Source organism: Ambystoma mexicanum, chromosome 1q (genome assembly GCF_040938575.1).
Source record: "Ambystoma mexicanum isolate Mex_15411 chromosome 1q, UKY_AmexF1_1, whole genome shotgun sequence".
Classification (NCBI taxonomy): domain Eukaryota; kingdom Metazoa; phylum Chordata; class Amphibia; order Caudata; family Ambystomatidae; genus Ambystoma; species Ambystoma mexicanum.
The window spans coordinates 416,191,385-416,215,133 of record NC_090922.1 but is presented as its reverse complement, the minus strand read 5'-3'; the positions used below and the strand labels follow the sequence as shown (position 1 = coordinate 416,215,133).

General features: G+C 46.1%; 1 protein-coding gene across 1 annotated transcript in view; it reads right to left on the bottom strand.

The window, feature by feature from the left end:
• The window catches only part of LPCAT2 (lysophosphatidylcholine acyltransferase 2), a 1,163,987-nt gene that overhangs the window by 512,111 nt on the left and 628,127 nt on the right, over positions 1–23,749 (bottom strand). Inside the window, exon 8 of the mRNA XM_069639642.1 lies at positions 3,656–3,710. Coding sequence (XP_069495743.1) covers positions 3,656–3,710 — 55 coding nt within the window. The remainder of the gene's footprint in view (positions 1–3,655; positions 3,711–23,749) is intronic.

Below are 23,749 nucleotides of genomic sequence, written 5' to 3'. Positions count from 1 at the left end.
ATCCAGATTATATGAATTATTGATGGGAAGACGAGGACAGGGGATGGCACAGGCACGGACGGGGTGGGAGGTAGACCTGGGCAGGGACTTTACAGATGCAGAGTGGGGTAATGTACTCCTTTACACAAAATGGGTGTCCAGGAAAGTTAGATTTAAGTTCAATTGTATGCGACACATTATACCGCGCAGGATATCAGAACCCAGGAGCCGGAAAACAGGGCTGCCCTAGGTGCTTGGTGAGGGAGGCAGGAATGATCCACATGTTCTAGACCTGCCCTGTTATATAAACATTCCGGACAGAGTGGCAGTGGGAGGAGTAGACATGAGGAGGCATGCTTATTAGGGATGTTTCCAAGGGGTAAGAGGGGAGGTGGACAGGGTAGACCGACAGCATATTTCACGAAGATGAAAGACCTTATCTGTATATTAGCTAAAATACAGATAGCCATGGCCTGGAAACAAGCCAGTGGCCTAAGCACTGAAGCATGGTGGGGAGATTTACAGAGATGAGCGATGGAAGAGAAAGTGGTGTGGCACAGGGCGATAGGAAGAGGCCGAAGAGAAAGGAGCAAAGATATGCAGGCTTGGAACATGCTTACCCTGAATATGTTTGAAGCTGAGAGACTAAACAAAGCCAGTGGGAAAGAAGATCGGGAGGAAGGGGGGAGGAGGTCATGCCAGGTCTGCCTAGTAAGAACTAAGATAATACAGGGCAATGGAGCCCTGATGGCTGGGGAATGTACTGTACAGTGCAATACTGAATAATATAAGAAGTGGATCAGAAGAATATGATATGGCCCGGTTAGCAGGGCCCAAAGCACCCGAATTGTATAAGTGGTGCTTCGGTAGTGGCTTCTGTATTCAAGGTAGAGGAGTTGCATCAGCCAGGAGGACCAAATGGTGTGAACTACACTGAGACTATACTCTATGGATGTGAACTGGAAATACAATTGATGCTTGATCCCTTGTATGAGGGTGGAGTGGGGCGGGGGTTGGACAGGGGGTTTGGTACTGTTTGCTTGGAAAAGAATACAAATACATTTAAAAAAATGTATTTCAGCCTAGGTGTGGGGGAGAACAAATATCATGGAGAAGAACCTCCTTGGGTAAAAATGTAAGATATAGGTCTTGCCTCGATAAAGCATAGAGGCCCCTAGGGAAAAAGGTTAATTGAACAGGCCTTGGCCGGCTAAATGTCCAAATGCTACAACATCCCAGGAGACAGCTGGACTTTGGGATTGCCTCCGAAGACAAAGACACATGCTGGGGAACTTGTGCTGGATGGCATACAAGTATCTGGCCTTACTGTGCTCAGTGGCTATATGGGAACCTAGCTCTGCTGTCCAAATTGGACATAAAGGAGTTTTGCAGCACTATTGTATTGTAGTTGTCATTTATATAGCACCTTTACCATTTATTATAGTCTCAATGCGCTAGTGGTAGGAACGCCCTCGGTGACTGAAATCCAAAGTATGGGAAATTACAGAGTAGGATTAGAATGCATGTGTGCACTTAGCCAAGATAAGGCTTAGGGGGGCTGGCCGGGCTCTGGTAAAAGCAGCCCACGAGTTCAGGCATATGACTGGATGCTGTAAGAGGTCTGGAGAAAGCGTGAGTGCAAGAGACTTGTTATGTGTCCAGCTGGCCTGAATCTGTCATAGGTCTTTGCTGCATACTGATGGCTGGCAGAGGTGTTGAGAAATAGTCTGGTGTAAGTAGGCAGAACAGTTATGTGACCAGCGAGACCAAATATTTCCTAGTCGTTGCTGTATTCTCATGTGAGTGGGTAGCCATGCCTGTTGTTGGTTTCCACCTTGGTGGTGCATTTTTATATATATACCTAGACTCTAAGAGTGACAGATTTCCTACCACCCAATAGTCCATCCAAGAGTGACACATTCTCTAAGCCCAACAGTACATCCAAGTGCGAAATATTTTCTACCGGCGTTCTTGTATTTGAAAGTGACACATTTCCCACACCCAACAGTCCATCTAGGCGCAATATATTTCCTACCCTGGACAAATCATCTGAGGGTGACATATTTTCTGCCCCCAAGATCTCATCTGCTTGTGACATTTCCCACCCCCAACAGTCCATCCAAGTGTGATGCATCTCCTACTCCCAATAGTGCCTCCAAGAGAGGGACAGGTTTAGCTCCCAACAATCCATCTCCAGGAGCAGGACCCGAAACAATACAAATGTTGTACAATGCCCATCTCGGATGCAGCAGGACGCATAAGGTTAACCTACACAAACAGGCTAAGTGCAAAATATGGCTACATTGCAGAATTAGGCTACATGCTAGATAGGTCTAACCTTTGCAATTGGGCTAAATGCAGGTAGGCATATGATGTTAGGCAATAAGTGTGGTCGGGTTTTTACTGGAGTACAGTAATGGTTGTGCTCCCCGCCCACACCACATTTACATTTTCTGGTGTTGTAAGTTGTGTGCAATAGACGTCCATTGGCTAACGGGGGAAAACATGGAGTGGAGCTGCTCAGGAAGCATATGGAAAATGAGCTGTGACAGTCACCTTTAAGATATGCATTGAGAGGGACTGGGGAACTCTTGAGATCCAGGAGAAGCTACCAGGTACATGATCTGACTGCGGTGGGATATTGAATATTCCTAGAGTTTCCTCGCTCCTCTTTCAAGCACCACATTACCTGCCCGCAAACACAATTTCATAGAAATAGCTGTAGCATCAGTGGCTTCTTTACAAGCATTAATTCCCACCACTTGAGGAAAACAAGGTGCTTCTTTCCTGCCAATCTCTGAGCCAAGGTCAGATGGTTTGCTTCAAAAATACCGTACTCCATGTCTGGATTCCCCCAAGCATAGGTTTAACAGTCGCAGCCTACTCACTATACTGTTTCCCTTTTCTGACTGGCATGGTCACTGCGGTCATTGATCAACATTCCTGCAGCTCAACTTTGCTTAACCTCTCTCTCTCTCTCTTTCTCTTTCTTTCTCTCTCTCTCTTATATAAATAATACGGTGACTGGAAAAGGGTCTGATTCTGCATCATAGTAGGGGGAGTGTGGCCTTCATTTTCCATGCGTTTGTTTATGCATGGCACAGAGCTTGAGTGTTTTCTGCGTTGATTTTCACTGACTGCAGAGGTTTTCCTGCAGAGCCCTGTTCTAGAACCCATGCCAGAGTTGGGACTCCCTCCAACCTCTTCCCTCTTGCATAAACTTATAGACTGAGCACAAACACACATCATTTCTGTAAACAAACACTTGTGCAGGGGGTTATTTTCTAGGGGGTTTTCCCATAGAGACGGACCTTCAGTCTTGCAATTGTACCATCAACATCACTCTGCTTCCCCAGGAAGAAGATATCCCTTCTGTTCATGGAGTGATGTTTCCTCCTGCTATGCCCTTTAGTCACCCCAGATTCGCAAACAGAAGGGCTGAGAAAATGCTGTGGAATTCCAGGTCTACCATCTCCAGAAGTAGCATGAGTGTGCAGGTGTGCAGGAGTCTGCAGGTGGCTCCCCCGGCAGCCAGAGTTCCCCACCCTTCCATTATGGACCAAGAACGAGGACCCTGTTAAACATCCCAATTTTACTTACCAGCAACAAAGGATAATCAAGAAGAAAAACAAACCAATCTATCCACATGTTCAATAGCTAGCTGTTAGATTCTCACCTCAACCTCCACATTTGTAAACAGCTGGGAGAGGGTCATCGTCAAGGCTTGAATACTAAGAAAAAGAAAAATATAGGTTGATCATTAGTAGAGTACTAAGATCTCTAACTCAATCCCTTTTGAATGAATGCCAATGGTACATTATAGAAGAAACCTAAATATGGATGTGGTGTATGGTAGGAATCGATAAAGGCAATGAGCATAGGGTTTGCTGCCGCAAAGATTTCTTACTTTATTATGAATTACATTATCAATCAGATCCAAGGTCAACGCTAGAGGGTCTTAAAAAGTAAATTGGTTTGTGGTGAATGGAAGTAGAATCTAGCAGATGTTGTGCATCTGCCCTGATCAAGGTTATTGCTCTTGCCAGTAAGAGGTTACCCACTGTTGAGTGTGGCATTGCAATTATGAAGCTTGACCTTAAAGTCTCTCTGATCTGAACCATGAACTTTTCGCAGCCATGCCTAAAAGCCCACCTTTTACATCTTTTTTTCACTCTTGATCGGGTTTCAATATTTAACTGCTTTACTTAACTGGTGGTCTAATATATGTTTAAAATTGCAGAACGAATGAACTCTCAAAAAAATCAACTGTTTCAAATGTGTGCGGGTGCACCATCAATTAGAAAGTAGGCCAAATGCGCTTGGTTCAAATGTACAGGCACAATTTAAAATAAAGTTCACTGCGATAGATCTATTAAATCAAACACAAGCATAATATTTGTAGATCAGCACAAAATCACATGTACTAACATACTTATTGAATTCTAGTCAGAACTTCTTCCCCTAAAGTACATTTTTACACCTTACAACAATCATAGAAACACTGCTGTTAAACATAAATATATGTTAATAGAGCACCTGGCAATAAACCTTTAAAATACAAGGTATTTTACACTTTTAAAAAGAAGTTACATGTTAGGATCTTGTGAATCAGTATTGAAAACTAATTACGTATGTACATGCCCACACTTAAATAGCTTGAAAGATTTTAAGTGTCTGCTGTGGTAGTGAATGACATCCTTGCAACTTTTCAATGTACTTTGATGTACACAAACTTCAGAAAGTTTTAGAAGAACATTTTATATAAAGACACTGGACTCCTAGCTTTTTTTATATTGCAGCAGTGAAAGTAGGACATGTACAGTTAGATTTTTTCAAAACTGAAAGGCATACACACTGCTACATCCAAGTCCAATAAGTGTCCTCTCAGTGGGTTCAAAAGGGCAGCAGAAAGGATCATCTATGTTATTTCATAAAACAACCATTTTACATGAAATGAAACAAATCAAAGCTTAGTTCTTTATGTGGAAAGAGCAGACCATTGTCAATGGCGCAAGGTTGTATGGGGGAGGGGAAAGGGGTTGGCAGGGGTAGATGAGGATAGATATTGCTTTGGATTCTCTCTCTAAGGTTTATTGGATCCATAAAGACTAAATATTTTGTATTTTTGTATTTATTTTTGTTTATATAGCGCTTTACACCAAAGCGCTGCACATTAGAACAACAGGATACATATGAATAACATTATAACAGTTACAGTAGAAGCTATTAACCATTGAGAATCAGGCCAACAAAACAATAAGTAGAGCAATTAACTGGAGGAGAGAAGGAGAGTAGTGCAGTAGAACTGAGAGGGAGGGGGAAGAGAAAGGAAGGGGTGAAAGGAGAGAATGGGAGGGAGAAGGGAGAAGATCAAGGAGATAAGGCAAGGAGGGAGGGGAGCAGGAAGGGGGAGGGGTTTCAAGGCGGGGAATGGACAGGGAGATATTTGAGGGAAGTTCGGAATCAGGAAAAGGTGGAAATAGTGCAGAGTGAGAGGTAAGGAGTTCCAGTGTAGGGGGGCTAGGAGATGGAAGGAGCGGAAACGGGATGAGGCACAAGGGGAGGGAGAAACAGTGAGAAGGAAGTGATCGGCAGAGCGAAGGGAGCGTGAGGGAGTGTAGAACGAGAGGAGGGAGGAGAGATAAGGGGGAGCAAGACCGTGGAGAGATTTAAAGACTAGGCAGAGAAATTGAAACTTGAGATGGCAGTGAAAGGGAAGCCAGCCAAGGGAGGAAAGGGAAGCAGAGATGGAGTCACAGGAGGCGAGGAGACAGAGGGTGCGGACGGCAGATTTAAGGGGGGCGAGATGAGAAGTAGGACGACCAAAGAGTAAGGAGGAGCAGTAGAAGAGGCGAGAGAAAATAAGGGAGGAGATTAAGAGTTTAGTAGCATGGAAAGTGAGAGAGGGGCGGACTTTAGGAATATTAAAGAGGTGGAAGCGACAGGCACGAGACGTGAGAGAGATGTGATGGGAAAAGGTGAGAGAGGAGTCAAAGTGAATGCCTAGGTTGCGAGCGTGGTCAGAGATGGGGAGATTAGAAGGGGGGAAATGAATGAAAGGGGGAGGAGAGGGGGGGGAAGAGAGTTGGAGGGGAAGAAAACTACTTCAGTTTTATCAGTGTTAAGGGAAAGGAAGCAAGAAGACATCTAATTTTTTATAGCAGTAAGGCAGGAGGAGAATTTAAGATGAAGGTCAGTAGAGAAGGAGAGGGAGAGTTGAGTATCATCGCCGTAGAAATGGTGAGAAATGCAAAATGAGGAGATAGCTGGGGTGAGGAGAGAGGTATAGAGTGAGAAAAGGAAAGGGCCAAGTACCGAGCCTTGGGGTACTAGGCTGGGTAGGAGAGGATACAGCAGCATGTGGGCAGGACCTGTGAACACATCTCTTAAAATTATTATCAACTTTTCCAAAATGGAAAATAAATATGCCTACATGGCTTTTTGTCATATATTCCTCTCAAACAAGGAAACATGATGACCTGATACAGTAAAGGAATAGAGACCCCAACACTGTTTCTAGAGATATCAGTATACGTGCATCATACCTCATAGTGTATTACAACTTTTCGACAGAGCATCACTTGCATTTCTTGAATACTGCAACCCACCCTTGTTCGCATTGGCCATTTATATAGACCAGGGCGAGTTAAGTTTCAATGCTCTGGTGGCACAAACCAGAGTATAGACCATTGCATCCGACGCCTGAGACAAATATTCTCTCAATACAATAATATCAACATGGAAATGCAGATTTACTTTTTTGCTTTACCAAAATCACTTCTGACATCCATTATGACGAATGTTCAGATGTCATCCCTTCTCCCAGGGGGGTGGTACCGGTGCACAGTGGTGCTCACCAGGGGGGGGGGGTCACATGGGGAGAGATCTCCCCTATAGGACTAGGGACGACCTAGGTAGAATATGGCATTCCCATATCCCACCTTTTCCTAACACACAGTCCCAACCTCCCTAACTAGGGACATAAAAGAAAGCCTGACTGGGACTGGATAAGCTAAGGGAAGGCCTGAGCCTGGATGAGGGGGGCCTAACGTAGCAATGTGATTGTTTGAAAAGACATCAAGACTTTTGAATATTGCAAATGAAGAGAGTATGAATGAAACACTGTAGTGAACTTGACTGAGGGACATCAAGAGAAAAGATTGGGAGAAAGCTAAGTGAACTGCATTGTTGGAACAAACGTGAACCTGACTGAGGGATGTCCACAGTGCTAATGGTTGGTCTGAGCCCAACTGAGAGAGACGAACATTGAGAAACTGATCAGAGCCCGGCTGAGAGGGACCCACGGGTGAAGCGTAATCGCCCGACAAGAAGAGAATTAGAAGGAACTTTTGTTTTACTGTAGAAGGAACTTTTGTTTGATTGTTTACGATGTATGGGGCCATCTGAAGTAAGAGACTTTACTTGAAGGAGTCTTGGACACAGAAGGTGCAGACATTGTTGAAAGAAACTGTAACGTCATACAGGAGAAACCCAGGAGTGTGCTGTGCTTGAGAGTCACACCTTTTTTGCCGTGCTGGAAAATTTAGGGAATGGAGACCCTGGCCATAACATTCTGCCCCATCATTTTTGTGAAAACTTCTTTACTTTCTTGTAAACACTATTCCACACTGTTTTGTAACTTAGTGATAAGGATTAGCAATATATTTTTTTAGTATAGGCCCTTTTATTTCCACAAGACACCACTGGGACTGCCGTTTTGATGGTCGTAGCTTGCTCCCATCTTAGATTTAGATTAGGTGTTTTTCTCACCCATTAAACACCCTTTAACTGTGATCACTTCTGTCTGCCTTAACTGTTGCCACAATGAGTTCCTTACAAATGTCTGTCCTATCCACTTTCACAATGTTTCATTTCAGGCAATGGAGTAGATCTCCATTGGACAAAGGCGCTAAATAATATGTTTTAAACCTGCATCTCAATTAAATTAGTTAAATTAGTTACCAAGTCCCTCTTGGTATGGATGCTGTAATATACCAGGAAGAACTATACATGGTAGGGGAATAGTCCTCTCCTGCTCAAACCCTTCATAGATTCACTGATCCACCTGATTCTGATGGCCCACCAGGCGCCATAGAAGAGTTTCAAGGGTAGTCATAGTGGGGTTGAAGTCCACCGAGGACGTTGAGGTCTCAGGCTTCTTAGTATCAGCTATCTCCCACTTGTCTCAGTTCCCAATTACCTCGGATTTCCAGGACTTTAATATACCACTACTGACACGATATGTGGAGGATCAGAAGAAGGACACAGATGCAGTAAAGACATGTTTTAATGTGAAGTTTATTTAAAGTAAAATAAGGCCCATCTCGCCCTATTAATATGGGGTGATCACTGGATATCTTACAAACTAAGGTGCTCATCAGTCCGGATGAATATCAAAAACAAATCTGACCACTGTCCAAATATAACCTATCTGACCTTACCACTAGTATAACCAATTAAGGTCAGGATAATGACTCCCTTCTCCTGGTGCTTGTGTTTTGTCACAAGTTTCTTCTCACTGCTCTGACTCCTTTCAGTAGATCATTGAAAATAGTCTAGTCATCCACTATATCATGTATTGCAGTTCTTTTAGGGGATTGGTAATTCCCTTCTCCTTATTCTTCCTGGTCAAATAGTCTCTTTTCATCCACCATAAACAAGTTCTACATTTCATTAAGGCGTTAGTAATTTCCTTTTGTTTACTCTTCTTTTTTCGCACTTGTCTTGCTCATCCACTATATCAAGTTCTGCAGTTCTTTTAGTGGACTGATATTTCCATTGTCCTTATTCTACCTGGTTAGCTTAAGTCTGTTTAGGTTCCTTTTCTTCCCATTGCAAGGTTCCAGAATCTCTGTTATAGTCTTCTCCTCTCTTTCATAGTAGCTCAAGTTCCAATTGCAATTTCCCCATTCCCAAGGTGCAGTTTCATGTGCGAGTTTGGGCTTCCTAGCTTCAGATGTGTCCTCCTCAAATCTCTCTCTTTTCTGCGTTCTCTTATCTTCGAGATATGGATGAGCCTTCCCCTTTCCACAAAGTGACAAGCCTGCAACTGTATTTCTTTCACACTCTATGGCTGTTCTATTTCTTATCTCATTCAAACAGTTCTGTTTCAATGAATTATTTCCAATAGTTTTCCCATAGTACTGGGACAAGTTTCACTTAGATTATATTGATTGAGTCCCGCTTGGCTTGCCAGTATTCCCATTCTGCGTATTACCTTCCGAGTTCTGCGGCAACGGCGGTAGTGCCTGAAGGCCCTTGGATTCCCTTGCCTTCTCGTTGTCGCTCTGTAGATTGCTTTCCACAACATCCGTTTCTTTGATGTGCCGTTCTTGTCTTTGGGATATCACAGGGATGGTAAGTCAAACTGGGAGCTGCTTACTCCCCTGGATGGTCTTGGTGCTGGTGTATGGGTAGACTGTCCACCATTCTGACTCTGTGATCACGCCACCACTGCTCTCACTCCTCCCACTTGCTTGACTTTCGTTCTTGCACGCCAGTTGCTGTGCATTTCTGGATCCACGTTGGAGCTGCTCACGCCGGCTCCGAATCATGCCAAAGCCCCACCTCCTTCCGCTCATGGAGCTTTCCCTGCATCTCTCGGGTTTGCACTCTCTCTCTGCCTGCTAGCTCTCACTTGTTGGTCTCACATCTCTTTTCAGCTTCCTCATCGCAGTCCATTGGAGACTTGAATATAAAGTGACATCCTCCATTTCTTGCCCTTCATAATATAACTTCACGTTATCTTCATGAGTTTGATGACATTTTCGTATATTGTATAAGCCCATATGAGCCATCACTTTGGGGCCATAAGGAAGTTCCTCATGGGAACAGGAGTCCTTGTCCCAAAAGGGAGAACCTCTCCCAGAGAGGTGCCACTTGCCCCGACCACTACAGACGGTGTTGCAGAGTAGGTTCACCTCCTCAACCTCACGGGGGTTTGAAGGGGGTGGGGGAGCTCCACTTTTGGAAGAAGGGACCAATTCCCTCAATTTGTGACACGTCCCTTCCATATTCTGTTTTGATTTGAGATTACCGATGGTGCAAAGCACCAACCCTGCTTCAGATGTCGCCCTCTCATCGATTATCATGTTTTTTTAATTGCCCTGCTGCCAACTTACTTATCTGTTTGGACTGCACCAGATTCTCCATGAAGTTGATCATCTAGGTCTCACTACAATCCATCCCATATTTCCAATGTTTTAGTATTTTGCAGTTCTCTTCTGCCTATCTCTCTGCAACAAACCCCTTACATCACAATACTTCATAGGTATGGACTGAACATGGATGAACCTTGTCATTGATACATCATCAAATTACTCACAGTAATAGCATTTCTGAAGATTGTATCTGCTTAAATTTACATGCTGTGCATATGGTCTGACATCCAATGGTAACCGCAGAGTATTGCATCTTGTCTTTTCGCAGATTGGAAGGGGACGTCCGCAAAGGCGTGTCTAACACTATCCCTATCGTGACGTGTAGTATACCCAAAATCCCTCACGCGACGAGGTCCATCCAACTGTATTTTTTTCTGCCATAAGGGAGTCCAAGGCTAATGTGAATGAGTACACGAAAGAGAGAAAGTAGTAAGACGTCTATGTTGCTTCCACCCGAGCGGGGAGGAAGGGTGGGCCCATGTGAATCTAAACAGATACAATCATCAGTAATGCTATTACGGTGAGTAATACATGTCTTCTGATGCTTGTTAATCTGCTTAGAATCACATGCTGTGCATAGACTAGCTAGCAGTACCAGGAGTTGGAGGTGGGTTGTGAGAAGGAATAGTAGTGAAAAGATGTCTTAGTACTGCTTGTCCCACCTGAGAATCAGACCTAGAACGATTGTCTAGGCAATAGTGCTTTGTAAAGGTGTGTACAGAACTCCAGGTTGCCGCTTTGCAAATGGACTCTAGAGGAACGTTTGCAATGAATGCTATGGAAGCCCCAGTGCCTCGAGTAGAATGTGCTCTAGGCTTGAAGGGCAGTTCCCTCTTAGCAAGAGTGTAACAAGGTGTGATGCATTTAACGATCCACCTTGAAATGGCTGACTTAGAGACAGGATCCCCTTCTCTGCTAGCTGCCACTGAAACGGAAAATTGGTTTGTTTTCCTCAGTGGTCTTGTTCTTTCCAGGTAAAACATGACTGCTCTGCGCACTTCTAACGTGTGTAGGCTTATTTCGGCCATGTGAGTGGGGTTCTGGAAGAAAGTGGCCAGTTCTATAGACTGGTTCACGTGGAACTTTGAAATAAATGTAGGCGCAAATCGAGGGTGAGTGCGCAGAACCACCTTGTCTTTGTGAACAGTAACGAAAGGGTCTAGTACTGAAAGGGCCTGTAGTTCACTAACTCTTCTTATAGAAGTGATAGCCAATAGGAAGGTTGTCTTATACGTAAGGTCTTTTAGACTTGCCCTGTGCATAGGCTCAAAGGGGGATCACATGAGTCTAGTTAGAACCACATTTAAGTCCCATCCGGGAGCTTGGTTAGAAAAGGGGGGATGAATCCTTTTAACCTCTTCCATCAAAGCCTTAATAACTGGTATTTTGCACCACAACACCTTTTGCTGTGAAGTAGTGTAGGCTGAGAGAGCAGCTAAGTGGACCTTCAGGGAATTAAAAACCAGTCCTGAATCCAGTAAGTGGGTCAGGTACAATACAATGCGAGTATGAGAACAGTCAATGGGATTGACGCCCTTGGCATTACACCAAATAACAAAGCGTTTCCATTTACTGGAATGGCAGTATCAGGTGTTAGGTTTTCTTTCTTCCCTGAGTATTTCCATACATCTGAGGGAGTTGAAGGTGTCCAAACTCTATGACCTCAGGAGCCGGGGTGGTAAGTTTGGAGTTTGTGGGTATTGGTTCAGTGTTTCTCCCCTGTCCTGGGATAACATGTTGTATGGGCAGGGCAGTCTCACAGGAGGGGAGAGGGACATCTCCATCAGATGAGTGAAACAGGGTTGGCGGGCCCACATGGGGCCACCAGTATCATGGTGATTGGTTCCTGGTGCGTCTTGTTGAGTAAGGGAGTTGGGGGGGAGGGGGCGTAAAAACATTTCCCTGACTATGCTATCCAGAGTCCGTTTCCCTTGGAGGGGTTCTGTGGGTACCTGGAGGTGTAATCTTGGCATTGGGCATTCTCCAGAGTTCCGAACAAGTCGATCTCTGGGAAGCCCGTTGGAGACGATATCTTCGTGTAGTCGCCATTCGTACTCTACGGGCAGTGGGAAGTCTCTGCTTAGCATGTCTGCCAGAAGATTGAGTTCCCCTGGAACATGTTGGGACAACAGACACATCCTGTGTTTGAGAGCCCATATCCAAATGTTTTGGCACAGCTTGGATAGCCCTGGAGAGTGTGTGACCCCGTTTGTTTAGGTAGTACATGGCTGTGGTGCTGTCTTTCAAGATCAGGACTTTCTTCCCCTGCAACTGAGTATGAAAGGCTTTGAATACTGCCAATAATTCCAACAGATTTATTTGGTTGGATGCTACTTCTGGGGAACATACGCTGCGCGCCGCCTGCTGAAGCAGGTGAGCCACCTACCCCGTGAGAGATACGTCAGTCGTGAGAGTGGCTTCTACTGTGGGGGTGGTGAATGTTTTCCCGTTCAAGAGGTTTTCCCTCGACCACCACTGTAGAGAGGGAACGAGGGCTGGTGAGACAACTACCAGATCTTCCCATTGTCCGCTGGCCTGACACCACTGGCTGTTGAGCCACTCTTGCATGGGATGCAGATGCATGTGAGGCACTAAGTAAATGCATTACACCATCATTCCTAACAGTCGAATGGCCTTGCGTACCGTCACTTCCTGACTGGTTACATACTGAGGGATCTGAAACCGCATGTTTTGAACCCTCTCGTTGGAGGGGAAGATGAGTTTGTCTTTTGCCGAATTAGAGCCCCTAGAAACTGTTTCACTTGACTGGGGTCTAGACTGGATTTCTTCTCGTTGATGGAGAATCCCAGACTGAATAAGAGGTCTATTTCTGCGTGTTCAATAGGCATATTTCCTAGGACTCCCCTGTTATGAGCCAGTCGCCGAGGTAAGGGTAAACCGGGACAGATAGTTTGCGCAAGTGTGCCGCCGCTACTGCCAGTACCTTTGTAAACACCATTGGTGCCGAGGCAATGCCGAAGGGGAGTACCTTGAACTGATAGTGCTTGTCCTCTATCATCAACCTTAGGTATTTTCCGTGCGCTGGCAACATTGAAATATGAAAGTATGCATCTTTTATGTCCAGTGTTGCCATGTAATCCCCCTGTTTCAACAGTGGGATAACTTCCGATAAAGTGGCCATACAGAACTTTTGAGGTTTGACAAACTTGTTCGCTGGGCGCAAGTCTAGCACAGGGCGCATGGTGAGATTCTTTTTGGGTACAAGTACGTACACTGAATAAATACCCTTGTTTACCCGTAGAATAGGGACAGCTTCTATGGTGTCTTTTCCTAGAAGGGTATGCACCTCTTGCAGTAGGATTTTCAGGTGGTCTGGCGTCAAGCGTCTTGGCGGCCTGAATTGGGGTGGTCGGGCAAATTCTATACAGTACCCCTGGCTACTGGGTCCCATCTTGAGTACCCACTGGTCTGTTATCCCCTACCATGCAGTGAGGTAAGATGTTATTCACCCCCAGACCGGGGTGGCATGGGAGGGGACCTGGATACAAAGGTCATTTCTGACCAGAGGCTGGGGCGCCTCTCAGGTTGGAGCTTTGGCCTCTACCTTTCCCACGCCCCTGCCCTCTGGGTGGATCAGTGGTGGAGGTTTTAGACCCTTGTCCGGAATTCCAGTCTTTTTCTGCATTATACTGGTTCTGGGGGAAACGAGATTGCCCAGGAAAGTACCGGCAGGAGCCGCTTCCTCTCTGGGGAGAGGGTTTCTGGGTAATCTGTTGAAGGAACTTGAGCGTTTCACATTCTTTCTTGGCTGTTTCAAGTGCAGCATCCACTGCCTTCCGAAACAGGTTGGTCTCTTCAATGGGTTTGTTGATTAGTGATGCTTGAGTCTCTGGGTTGAAGCCAGAGTTCCTAAGCCATGCATGTCTCTTGAGCAAGGTACCTTGCGCCAACGATCTACCTGCTGTCTCGGCAGCGTCCAGAGTGTTTTTGAGCACATTCTGGTTCACCTGCTTGCCCTCAGAAACGATGGTGAGCAACTTGTTCTATGTAGGCTCTGTCACTTCTTGGAGGCCTTCTTGCAGAAGGTTCCACTGGACATCTGTATAGCTGGCCAATAGTGTGGTGTTATTAGCTATAAGGGTGGTTGTCGGGCAGAATTTCATGCAGTACCCTCTGGGACCACCACATACAATTAGGACTACAGGTGTAAGCAAAACCAGCCTTTGGTATAAGTCTGTACTACACAGTTTTTGGTAGAGAGCTGAGCAGCCAGGCTTATCTCAAGAGGGAATGTGAGCAGTAAAAGATGTTACACAGAGGTCTTACAATCACAGTGGTTCAAGTAGACACGTACTCTCAAGGTTTCTTGGTAAAACATTAATTTATTACACAGTCAATTAGAAAACATTCACTAGAAGGAGGCAACTTAATATCATACACAAACACACTTCAGTACCAAATCAATATGTTTCTGAGTAAAGTAGGCTCCCCTGAAATAGGAGCAAAATGGCATTTCAGTCACTTTAAATAGGAGTGCAAAGGCACCAGTAAATAAAATAGATCACAAATACTTTCTTAGGCAGTGCAAATAGTTTTAGTTCACTAGAGAACTCGATTCAGTTCAATAGGCCTAGGCCAGAGTCAATGGGTTAGTGTCTTGGATAGGAAAGAGCAGTTCTTGTAGTAAACAGTAAAGTCTTTGCCAAAGTTCTCAGAAGCAGTTTGTACGAACGAGAATCATATGTTGGGTCGCAAGCTGATTAGGCCTGCAAGTTGGGAAAGTTTCACAAACTTTCATCGCGAGAGGTAAGTTCTCTCAATCGGGTTGGCATAGTACCTTAATATGAAGAAAAGATACAGCTGAAGATGTTGGTTCCTGGCAGTTCCTGCAGATCTCGCTGTTCCCGAGCCTCAGTCATGGGGACAAGAGGGAGGGCATCGGGGGACTCCTGCACTGCACAGGGACTGGTCAAACAAACTGGCAAAATGGAAGTTTTCGGTTCGATTAGCTGTAGTCAAGCACACAAGCTGGTGTCCTTCCCCCTGGTTAAACCATCTCTGAGAATGGTATCCAGGTGGCTTACGAGTTTGTTCGTCGCATCAACTCAAAGGAAGAAGTCGTCCTTGGAGGGGCTTCTCTGTTGAGATGAACTGGGCAATTCGGACCTGCAGCAGGGATTCACCGGGCAAACCAACGGTCCAGGAGTTGCAGCAGCCATCCTCTTCCAGCTTGTCTTCGGTTCTTTTGTTCCAGTGGTCAACTCTGCCTTCCAAGCCAAGAGACTCACCTTTTAAACAGTTTTCTCCCTTTGATTCCAGCCTAGCTGTCACCCACCCAGCAGGGTGGCTGTCCTTGCCGGACAGTCAGCCAGCCAATCACGCCGGAGTGCATTTGGGTCTCCTAGGAGACTAAGCACAGAGTTTCGGGCAGCTCCCCAACGTCCTGCCCACCCCAGACATTCAGGCACAAGAGGCGGTCTTCAGTCCTGAAGGCCTGAAGCCCGCCAAAAGGCATAAGAACAAAGGGACCAAACCTGGTTTGGCACGCAGAGACAAACTCTAGAAGGACCTTTCCAAAAAGAAATGGTGAAAAAAGAAGACCAGGACCTTTTTAAACAAAGGGGTTTAAGGCCCCCATCTTGAAAAACATGGCATGCACGATTTTTACCTACCGGTGTTCGCAGTCAGGAAAAATCATGGTAGTTTGTTGTAAAACAACTGCCACCAGCCATTTCAAGAGGAAAGGGTAGCATTTGACTGCTATATGAGTTTCTAGACACAGGGGATACTAGGTAATCCCTGCAGCACTCTATATGAAGATAGTTTGTGCTGGGTCTAGGAATTTAAAAAGACTAATAAAGTCAATGTAAGCTTATATTCTCTGGGAAACAGTGGTTGATCCCAGAGAAGGTATTTAAACCTTTTGGAAGTCTAGAAAGACATGCCTGTGTCACTGCACCGAGGGTGCTGTGTAACACGCATGAAAAGATAATGCCTATGGAGTGATCTAAAACTCCATAATCAAGGAACACAGGAGTAAAACACACATCAGAATACATGAGAGTGGGGAAAAAAAGGCTCACACTCTTTCCAGGTAAAAAAATCAAAGTTGCTGGGGGTCTCTAAAATGAAGGGAATTAGCACATTTATGCAAATTCACCCCGACCCTGTCCCAGATTAAGGGACAGGAGGATTTAATCCACCCCAGGATGAATCTCCTGACTCCAGTCAGTCAAACATTCTGGAGAGACTATCATTATGTTGGTGATTACACCGTGACCTGTGTTCAATGGTAAAATCAAACCCCTGTAGGCTGATTGACCATCTTAACAATTTAGGATTTTCCCCCTTCATCTGCTTTAACCATCTCAAGGGTTGGTGGTCAGTCTGAATCACAAAAGTAGATCCATACAAGTATGGCCTAAACTACTTCAGTGACCACACAATAGCAAAACATTCTCTTTCAATGGTTGCCCACCTTGTTTCTGGTTCCTTCAGCTTTCTTCTGATTAGGCAGCTGGGGTGCTCCCTACCTTTCTCATCCAGCTGACTCAGAACTGCACCTATACCTGTATTGGAAGCATCTGTTTGCACAATGAAGGTTTGGCTGTAGTCAGGAGCTCTTAAGACTGGAGCTTGACAAAGGGCTTTCTTAAGTCCTTCAAATGCCTTGGTGCACTCCTCATTCCACTGGACTTTTTTTGAAAATTTGGGAGGGGAGACCACATTCAGGGGAGAAGCTATGGACTCTCAGTTCTCTATGAAGTTCCTATAATAACCAGTGAGAACTAAGAAGGCTCCCACTTGGGTTTGAATAGGAGAGTGGCCCATTCTTATACAGCTTGTACTTTGCTAGGCAATGGCCTTATTTCACCTCCTCCTACCTCGTGTCCAAGGTAGACCACTTTGCTCTGACCAACTTGATATCTACTTGCCTTTATGGTCAGGTGGGCCTGCTCAAGAGCCTGAAAGACAAATCCTAAGTGGTCAACATGTTCTTTCCAAGTAGGGCTAAACTGCCATGCAGAAGTCCACCGTCCCATTCAGAACTTGATTAACCATCCTTTTGAATGTTGCAGGTCCATTCTTTAATCCAAAAAGGCATTACCTTAAACTTTTAGAGGCCTGCCGGGGTTGCAAATGCAATATCCTACTTGGCATGGTCTGTCAGAGCTATTTGCCAATAGCTTGATGTTAGGTCAAATGTACTAAGGTACTTGGCTGAACCAAGCTTGTCCACCAGCTCATCTGTCCTAGGTAAAGGATGGGCATCAGTCTTAGTGACTGCATTTAGAGCTCTATAGTTCACACATAATCTCAACACCTTGGATCCTGCCTTTGGCACTAGTACAACTGGACTGAACCATGGAATGGTAGAGGGTTCCATTACCCCTAGATCAAGCATCTTGTTGACTTCTTCCTTTATGTGGGTTCATATATGATCTGACATCCTGTAACCTCTGCTTTTAACAGGTAAACAGTCACCAGTGAGAATATCATGCTGGCCTCAAGGGGACAAGCCTGGTGATAGTAAAACAGGGAGGCAAGCTGATTTAAAAGAAACTTGCACTCCTCCTATTGTTCCAGTGTCAGATTAGAAGAGAGATTAACTCCTATTTTCTCATCTGAAGGTTGTCCCCTGAGGAGATCAGGTAGAGTTTCACTCTCTTCCTCATCTTGAGCTAAAGCTAGAAGCAAAGCTCCCACCACTTCTGGTCTTGAGACATAGGCTTTTAGATGGTTCGTGTGAAAAACCCTGGGGGGCCTCCTTAGGATTTTCTAAATCCACCAGATAATTGTCCTCTCCAAGTTTTCCCATAACCTTGAAGGGTCCAATCCATTTGTTCTGTAAGGCCCTCTGCCTTGTGGGGTACCATAACAAACATGCTGGTCTTGAGTAAACTCAACCATGTTGGCCTTCTGGTCATGCCAATGCTTCACCAGAGCCTGACCTGCTTTTAAGCTATCAGATGCTTCTGTAATCATGTGCGTCATTCTCCTCTGGAGACCAAGCACATAGTCAGTGACTCTCACTGGCTTGGGAGAAGGAACATTCGCCAACCCCTCCTTAATTAGGTCCAATGGATCTCTAATTGGATGACCATAGAGAAGTTCAAAGGGACTAAATCCAACTCCTTCCTGAGGGACTTCTCTATAAGCAAAGAGATGGCCTGGCAGTAGAAGGTCCCACTTTCTTCTAAGGGGGATTTCTAAAGCACCCATCATGCTCTTCATAGTATGGTTACACCTCTCTACCAACCCATTCGTCTGGGGATGGTAGGCAGTTGAGACCTTGTATGTCACTCCACAGTGTTTTCACATGGCCTGCATGTATTGGGACATAGAATTTGATCCCGTCAGAGATGACTTCCTTAGGAAAACCTACCCTGGTAAAAATACCAAGTAGGGCCTTAGCAACAGCCTAAGCTGTAACAGTCCTCACAGGTATAGCTTCAGGATACCTAGTAGCATGGTCTACTACAACCAATATAAATCGATTGCCTGAGGAGGTTGGCAGGCCTAAGGGACCAACAATGTCGATTCCTACCCTCTCAAAAGTGACTCCCACCCCTGGGAGAGGCAACAAAAGGTGCCACATTCTTGGCTCCACTCTTGCCAGATGTCTGACAAGTGTGACAGCGCCTACAAAATGTATCTACACCAGACCCCAACGTAGGCCAGTAGAAATACAAATACAGAGAAAGCCTCTCCTTGGTCTTCTTGAAGCTCAAGTGACCAGCCAAAGGAATCTCGTGGGTTAACGTTAGGAACTGGTGTCTTGTCTCTAGAGGCACTACAAGTCTTCTGTAGTCCCCAGGGATAGACTCCGTTGGTTCACTGTAGAAGAAGCCATCTTCCCAGTACATCCTATGCTTCCCTGGTTCTTGCCCGTCCGGCTGGGAAGCTGCCTCTTGGCGACGTCCTTCAAGAATAGGACACCCTCTTTGACCTCTGCTGAAGTCTGCCCTACAAGGGCCACATTCTGCCAGTAAAGAATGCAGCTCAGGATGGTCTTTAGGATCCAGATCTCCAACGGGGGAAGGTCTTCTTCCAGCTCTGAATCTTCAGCAGCTGATTCAACCTTTCCTGGTTGTTCCTCACACTCAGCCTCAGCTGGTGGAGCAGTCACAGGTGTGACTTTGGACAGTCCTCTCGGGGATGTCCTTGTTGGTAGCACAGGAGTGCTTTCTTGCTTTTTTCTTTGATACCTTGGGTTTCCCCTTTTTCTCATTCTTCTTAGAAATAGCAGTTGGTAATTCCTGTGGACTGGGTGTTATAGATTGCTCTGTAACATCCACTGGAGAGTCAGTTAATGTACTCTCTCTGGCCTTCCTTGTCTGCTCCCGTTTCCTTTTACTGGGAGGCACAGGGGTGCTTCCTACAACTCAGTTTTCAAGTCATTCCCCAACAGGACTCTCCAAGGCACCTCACTTTGTATACTAACAGGTATCTTGACAGTCATGTTGTTGCACTGGATCAGTCCTGTTAGTCTAGGAGGCATTTGGACAGGGCCTCCAGCAAGCTTAGTGAGGCCTTTGGGTGCCTTAGCAACATCCTCAGGTTTGAAAAAAGATTCATACATCACTGTAATGCTGGCCCCAGCGTCTCTAATGGCAGGGTTCTCATGACAAATTTACAAGTACACTGTTCTTGTAATATTCTTTTGTGTTATCTGGAATTGAATTATAGACATCTAAATTCTGCTGTTCGCACAGACCCAGGGACACTAAAGAAACACAGGCAGAGACTCCAATGGGGCCTTCAGCCAGTAATTGAAAGTTTCCACTTGCCATTTGTACTTCTCCCTCTGGGGAAAAGGCTAAGGAGACATTGTGGACCCCTGAAGGTTTACCCTTGCATCTGGGATCCCCTTTCACATGGTCAGTAGACCCACAAGCATAACATTTTCCAAGGGTTTTGACAAATGGGTGCTTCTGCTGACCTCCCTCTGGTTTGGCACCAGAGGTTTCACTAGCCTGATTTGGTTTCCCTTGTGGCTTACCCTTTTTCTGTTTGGGGCACTCTTTTGGATTGGAGGTATTAGAATTCTCTTTGCCATCTTTCTTTTGCTGCTTCCCATTAACCTACTTCTGAGTTGCCGCAGAATACTTGTGAGTAGCCCTGTTAGCAACCCACAAGTCAGCAGCATTTGCTAACTTCTTTGGTTCAATTTCCTTAGAGTCAGCCAAGTGCTGTCTCAGCTCAGGAGAGCAGGCATCACAAATAGATTCTAACAAAAATAGATTTCTCATTCCTTCAAAAGAACAAGTTACTTACCAACTGGTAACGTTCTTTTGACTGGATGTTCCTCCAACATATTCCACATCTTTGACATGTAATGTCCACAGCTGTGCACTTCGGAAACTTCTTCGGCAGAGGGCGTCCTGCGTCGATGGCATCGGGTCAATGTCCCTCGAAGGCCTCCGTTGAGGACTTAACAGGATGTTATAAATAGGACGCACGGCACCCGTAGCATCAGTTTAAGTTTTTTCCCCTCAGAACGTGTGACACTAGTCTCATGTCTGCTTGACTGCACTTAGCCGTGCGGAAACGGAAACGGAAGCTGCAATCGCATAGGAAATTCTCCAGAGGGGAAGGCTGGGAGGGCGATGTGGAATATGTTGGAGGAACATCCAGATGAAAGAAAGTTACCAGTTGGTAAGTAACTTGTTCTTCGGATGGATTGTGTCCTCCAACTTATTCCACATCTTTGACAGACTCCCAAAGCAGTACCAGTAAATGGAGGAGGGAAAGTACCCAATTAGATTGTAGAATAAAGAACCGCCTTCCCAAAGGCCATATCCTGACCATGGATTGTATCCAGGGAATAATGTTTTACAAAGGTGTGGATGGAAGCCCATGTAGCTGCATCACAAATATTCCTAATAGGAACACTCCACTGGAGGGCGGTGGAAGTAGCTACGCCCCTAGTGGAATGAGCTTTCAACCCATCAGGAGGGTCCTTACCCGCCAATCAATAACATTCCGTAATGGTGAGGATAATCCACCTGGACAAGGTCTGTTTGGTAACAGCCTGGCCCAATCGGTGTCCAGCATATCCTACAAAGAGTTGATCGTCCACTCTGATCCTGGACATCCTAGAAATGTAAAAGCTCAGAGCTCTCCTAGGAATCAACCGATGGAGGCGCTCATCTTCCTTACCAGGATGAGGAGGAGGGTAGAAAGATGCCAGATCCACCTTTTGACTCAAATGGTATACAGAAACTACCTTAGGTATAAAGAAGGGACGTACTCGCAATACAACCCTGTTCTTGTGAAACACAGTAAAGGGTATCTTAGATGAAAGTGCCTGCAATTCACTCACTCAGTGAGCGAAAGTAACCGCAACCAAGAACACAGTAATGAAGGACAATCATCTCAAAGGACAAGAGTGCAAAGGTTCAAATGGAGCACCCATGAGAAATTTCAAAACCGAATTCAAATCCCCAACCGGCACCTGGAAAGGGAATGGCAGGAATACCTTAGTCAGTCCTTTAAGGAACTGAGAAATCAAAGGAATCTAAAATAAGAACATTCTTCAAACGAGCGCTTGAAGATAGACAGCGCCGCCAGGTAACCTTTAATGGTACTTACTTGAAGGCCCCTGTGGGCCAAAGAAAGCAAGAAAAACAAAACCATAGGAATGGAGCACTGAAAGGGATCAACACTGTGATCTCTGCACCAGTCGCAGAATTTACGCCAACGGCACAGGGATTTTGTTGCAGGCCGCCTTGCCGAAAGCAACACCTCCATCACGTCATCCGGGAGGTCCCAATCCTTATACCTCAACCTTTCAGAAGGTTGAGAGTCTTGACCTCTGGAAGGAGAACCTGACACCCACCCCCTCGCCCTCGAGAGCAGATCCTTTCGGTAGGGAAGACGGCGTGTAGGGCAGATGGAGATGTCTAGAAGGTCTGGGTACCACGCTCTCCTGGCCCAATCCGGAGCAATGAGGATCATGTGGGAACCGAACCTCTGTAACCTCTGCAACACTTGAGGAATGACGGAGACTGGAGGAAACGCGTACAGCAGTGGGAATGACCAATCCACCACAAACGCATCTCCTAAGGCTCCTCTTGAAGGAAATTCCCTTGAGCAGAATCTCTCGCACTTCCGGTTGACACTGGTGGTGAAGAGATCCACTTGCGGGGTACCCCAAAGCGCGAAGATCTCCTGAAGGACTTCCTGAGCTAACTCCCACCGTGCTCCGCCTGCTCAGAGCGTCCGCCGCTGCATTTTCATCTCCAGCCAGATGAACTGCCGAGATCGAAATTTCCTGCTGGATGGCCCAGAACCAGAGCTGCATTGCCCCTCTGTACAATAGGATTGATCCTACCCCCGCCCCCTTTTTGTTGAGGTAATGCATGGCCACTGTGTTGTCCGTCATGATCAGGACGCTCTTCCCCCATTCAGAGGGCAGAAAAGCATGCAGGGCTAGCCTGACGACCCGCAGCTCTAACAGATTGATGTGGAGTCTGGACTCCGACGGAGACCAATGACCGCTGGCGGTCAAGTCGTTGGAATGAGCACCCCATCCTGTGAGGGAAGCATCCGTCACTACCGCTACCTCTGGCCAGAGTGATGAGCCCTTAACTTGGGAGGGGAACACTTCCCACGTGTCTAAAACAGCCTCAATGTACTGGAGCTGTTGGGAAGGTGTCAGATGTGACGTCTTGAAATTCAGGGAGAAGCCCAGCCTGTGGAGGGTGCGGCAGGTGACACCGAGATGATCCAACGCCAGCTTGGGAGAGCACGCCCGGATCAGCCAGTCGTCCAGGTAGGGGTAGACGTGAATCCTCCCCGTCGCCTGAGGTACGCTGCCACCACCACCATGAGCTTGGTGAAGACCCTCGGGCGGAGGTCAATCCGAATGGCAGGACCAGAAACAAAGTGCGAGTCACCAGCCGCAAACCTCAGGTACTCCCTGTGCGCGGGATGAATCAGCACATGAAAGTAAGCATCCTTGAGGTCCAGAGACACCAACCAATCCTTAAGTTGAAGTGCCTGGAGGACTTGAGAAAGAGTAACCACCTTGAACTCGTCTTTCCTGAGAAGTTTGTTCAACCAACGCAAGTCCATGATGGGTCTCAATCCCCCTAGTCTTTCTTTGGGATAAAAAAATAAGGAGAATACCATCCCTTGTTCCTCTCCACTACAGGCACCAGTTTTATAGCGCCTTTCTCCAGCAGGCCCAAGATTTCCTGCGCAAGGAGCGGATCCGGAAGCTTCAAAGAGAGTTTCCCCGGTGGATTGTCGTGAGGCTGCTGAAGGAAGGGAAGGCAGTAGCCGTGGGCAATGGTATCCAGAACCCACGCATCTGAAGTAGTGGCACGCCATTTTTCGAGATGCTGAGACAGTCTGCCCCCAAACGGCGAACCATGGGACATGGCCTCATGACTGTTTGGAAGCTGCTGCGGCAGTGCCTGAAGGTAAAGAAGCAGCTGCCTGAGCGGCTTTGGCACCATGATTTCCCCGACCACCACAGGTGCTTTTTCGCTGGCCCCTTTGACTGGCGGTCCCTCGTGATCTGCCAAAGGAGGAGTAGTAACTAAAGGAACCTCCCCTCCACTGCTGTACCCTAGGATGAAAAGGCGGAGGTTGATGCACTGCAGTGCTTAAAGATTTCGCCACAGCCTTTGATGTCTGCA